The sequence below is a fragment of the Neovison vison genome, chromosome 6 (genome assembly GCF_020171115.1).
Source record: "Neovison vison isolate M4711 chromosome 6, ASM_NN_V1, whole genome shotgun sequence".
NCBI lineage: Eukaryota > Metazoa > Chordata > Mammalia > Carnivora > Mustelidae > Neogale > Neogale vison.
The window spans coordinates 150,806,260-150,809,411 of record NC_058096.1 but is presented as its reverse complement, the minus strand read 5'-3'; the positions used below and the strand labels follow the sequence as shown (position 1 = coordinate 150,809,411).

General features: G+C 37.2%; 1 protein-coding gene across 1 annotated transcript; it reads left to right on the top strand.

Annotated features, from left to right (window-relative positions):
• The first annotated feature begins 1,533 nt into the window (after positions 1 to 1,533).
• On the top strand, positions 1,534 to 2,939 carry LOC122910580 (twinfilin-1-like). Its single transcript, XM_044255194.1, has one exon. The coding sequence runs from the start codon at positions 1,568 to 1,570 to the stop codon at positions 2,618 to 2,620; it is 1,053 nt and encodes a 350-aa protein (XP_044111129.1). The 5' UTR covers positions 1,534 to 1,567; the 3' UTR covers positions 2,621 to 2,939.
• Positions 2,940 to 3,152: the final 213 nt, after the last annotated feature.

The following is a 3,152-nucleotide window of genomic DNA, read 5'->3' as shown; positions in this document are numbered from 1 at the left end:
TAAAACAAATCCATTGGTCCAAAAAGAAGTATAAAAGTTGTTCCTGAATCTACGTCTAGACAAAGAAGTTTCTCCCATGGACCTCAACAAAGAAACACAATGAATTAAATGACCTTACCGTAACACAATAGTGAGCTATACAGGTGGAATTTTTTTAAAAAGTCTCACTCCCCATTATGGGCTCCGTCTTCATGCTGAAGCGAAGGCAGCCCTTCAGAGGCTCTGGGATATGGGATTCAGCTACCAGGTTCTCCCAAGGTCATTTTCTTTTTTTAAAGATTTATTTATTTATTTGTCAGACAGAGATCACAAGTAAGCAGGGAGACAGGCAGAGAGAGAGGAGGAAGCACGCTCTCGCGGAGCAGAGAGCCCGATGCGGGGCTCAATCCCAGAATCCTGGGATCATGACCTGAGCCCAAGGTAGAGGCTTTAACCCAGTGAGCCACCCAGGCGCCACACCCACCTGCACCGCCACCAAGGTCATTTTTATACTGGAGACAGATTTCGGAGTTTAATGACGGTTGTTTTCTTTCTTTCTTTCTTTTTTTTTTTTTTTAAATATCACAGAGTCTCTGAACCCTGATCTATGCTTGGATTTTTGGATATCTCTGAACTAAGAGAAGGACAAAAATACACGTATTTTTCAAGGTGATAATCCATAGCTTTCATTATAGTCCATCAAGACCCAATTTCCCAGAGGAAGGGATAGAATATATATACACTACAAGTAGAAATAATTCAGTTAGTCTGGTCAACCTCATATGGATATAAAAAGCAAGAAATAAAAGCACTTGATGTAATCTCAACTGAGATTCCAAAGGCTCATTATACCTAGCAAAATTGAGGAAGTGTATTTAATAAATAAATAAATACACAAATAAAGTGTGGTCAACTAAGGCAGAAAAAGGAAAACTTACAAAGTTGTAGAAAATACAATTTGGCAAGCACATGGAGACTATATTTATTATAGTAGAGTAGTATTAAAAAATACTTAAATTGGCTCTTATATGTTACAAATAATTCTGGTGTTGCTGATAAGATTTCAGTAATTCTGAGGATTTTCAATTGAGTTGCAAAGACATCGTTTACATGTCCTTGTGTCCCTGGCCACTTCCCTCAGGCCATAAAGAAATCATTTTCCTGGTAAAGCCTTTCCTCATCTAAAACATAACTACCTCCCATCTGATACTTTGTAGCCTTCTTAATTTTTTTCCTGACAATTTATTATTTTCTAATATTTTATGTATTTCACATCTCATTTTGTTTATTGTCTCTTTCCCAACTAGAGTAAATTCCCTGAGAGCAGAAGTTTGTTTACTGCCGCATTGTTGGTAAGAGCTAAAAACTGGAAACAACTTAAATTTCTATCAGTAGGAGAACAGAATAAATGATGACACACCTATATTTGGAAACTATTTGGAAATATTGGAACTATTTCCATATTGGAAAATATTTTACAACTAAAAAGATTAAATTAGATCAAGATCACCAACATAAAACACTGTTTAAGAATTAATGTTAGGCTCTCAGCATTTAGCGCCGGAGCCGGGAGCCCGCGGCCGCCGCCATGTCCCATCAGACAGGCATCCAAGCAAGTGAAGATGCTAAAGAGATCTTTGCCAGAGCAAGAAATGGAAAATACAGACTTCTAAAAATATCTATTGAAAATGAGAAACTCGTGATTGGATCATGTAGTCAGCCCTCAGACTCCTGGGATAAGGATTATGATTCCTTTGTTTTACCCCTACTGGAGGACAAACAGCCGTGCTATATATTATTCAGGTTAGATTCTCAGAATGCCCAGGGATATGAATGGATATGCATTGCCTGGTCTCCAGATCATTCTCATGTTCGTCAGAAAATGTTGTATGCAGCAACAAGAGCAACTCTGAAAAAGGAGTTTGGAGGTGGCCACATTAAAGATGAAGTATTTGGAACAGTAAAGGAAGATGTATCATTAAATGGTTATAAAAAGTACTTGGTGTCACAGTCTTCTCCTGCCCCCTTGACTGCAGCTGAGGAAGAATTACGGCAGATTAAAATTAATGAGGTACAGACTGACATGGGTGTGGACACTAAGCATCAGACACTACAAGGAGTAGCATTTCCTATTTCTCGAGAAGCTTTTCAGGCTTTGGAAAAATTAAGTAACAGACAGCTCAACTACGTGCAATTGGAAATAGATATAAAAAATGAGATTATAATTTTGGCCAACACAACAAATACAGAACTAAAAGATTTGCCAAAGAGGATTCCCAAGGATTCAGCACGTTACCATTTCTTCCTGTATAAACATTCCCATGAAGGCAACTATTTGGAGTCCATAGTTTTTATTTATTCGATGCCTGGATACACATGCAGTATAAGAGAACGGATGCTGTATTCTAGCTGCAAGAGCCCTCTGCTAGAAATTGTAGAAAGACAACTACAAATGGATGTCATTAGAAAGATCGAAATAGACAATGGGGATGAGTTGACAGCAGACTTCCTTTATGAAGAAGTGCACCCAAAGCAGCATGCACATAAGCAGAGTTTTGCTAAACCGAAAGGTCCCGCAGGAAAAAGAGGAATTCAAAGACTTATTAGGGGTCCCGCTGAAAGTGAAGCCACTGCTGATTAAAATCATTATATTAAGCATTACAACACTAGTTTTTTAAAAGTTCAGCTTTTAGTACGGGAGAAGTGAAATCATTCCATGTTGATACATAGTAGGGAAAAAATTGTACTTTTTGAAAAATAGCACTTTTCACTTCTGTGTGTTTTTAAAATTAAGGTTATAGAAGACTCATGATTTCTATTTTTGAGTTAATGCTAGAAAAGGGTTCGACATAGTGATGTTTAATTTTGTCACAATGTTTTCACAGAGTAATAATGATTCCATACTTTACACATTTCTTAAAATTTTATACAGTTGGGCCAATTCCAGAAAGTCTAACAACTCAAAGTAAGATACACTCCTTCCTACTATTTAGTGAGACATCAAGTTTTTTTTTTGAGGGGAGAAAGACCTTAAAATATTCATACTATTTAATGAATATGTTAAGGACCAGGTTAGATTATTTTCTCAGCTGAGAACTTAATGTGCCTAGGTAAAGATGAGAAGTTGCTGACTCTGAGAAGAAGTTCTTAGCTCTCAGGTGATGGGATCATGT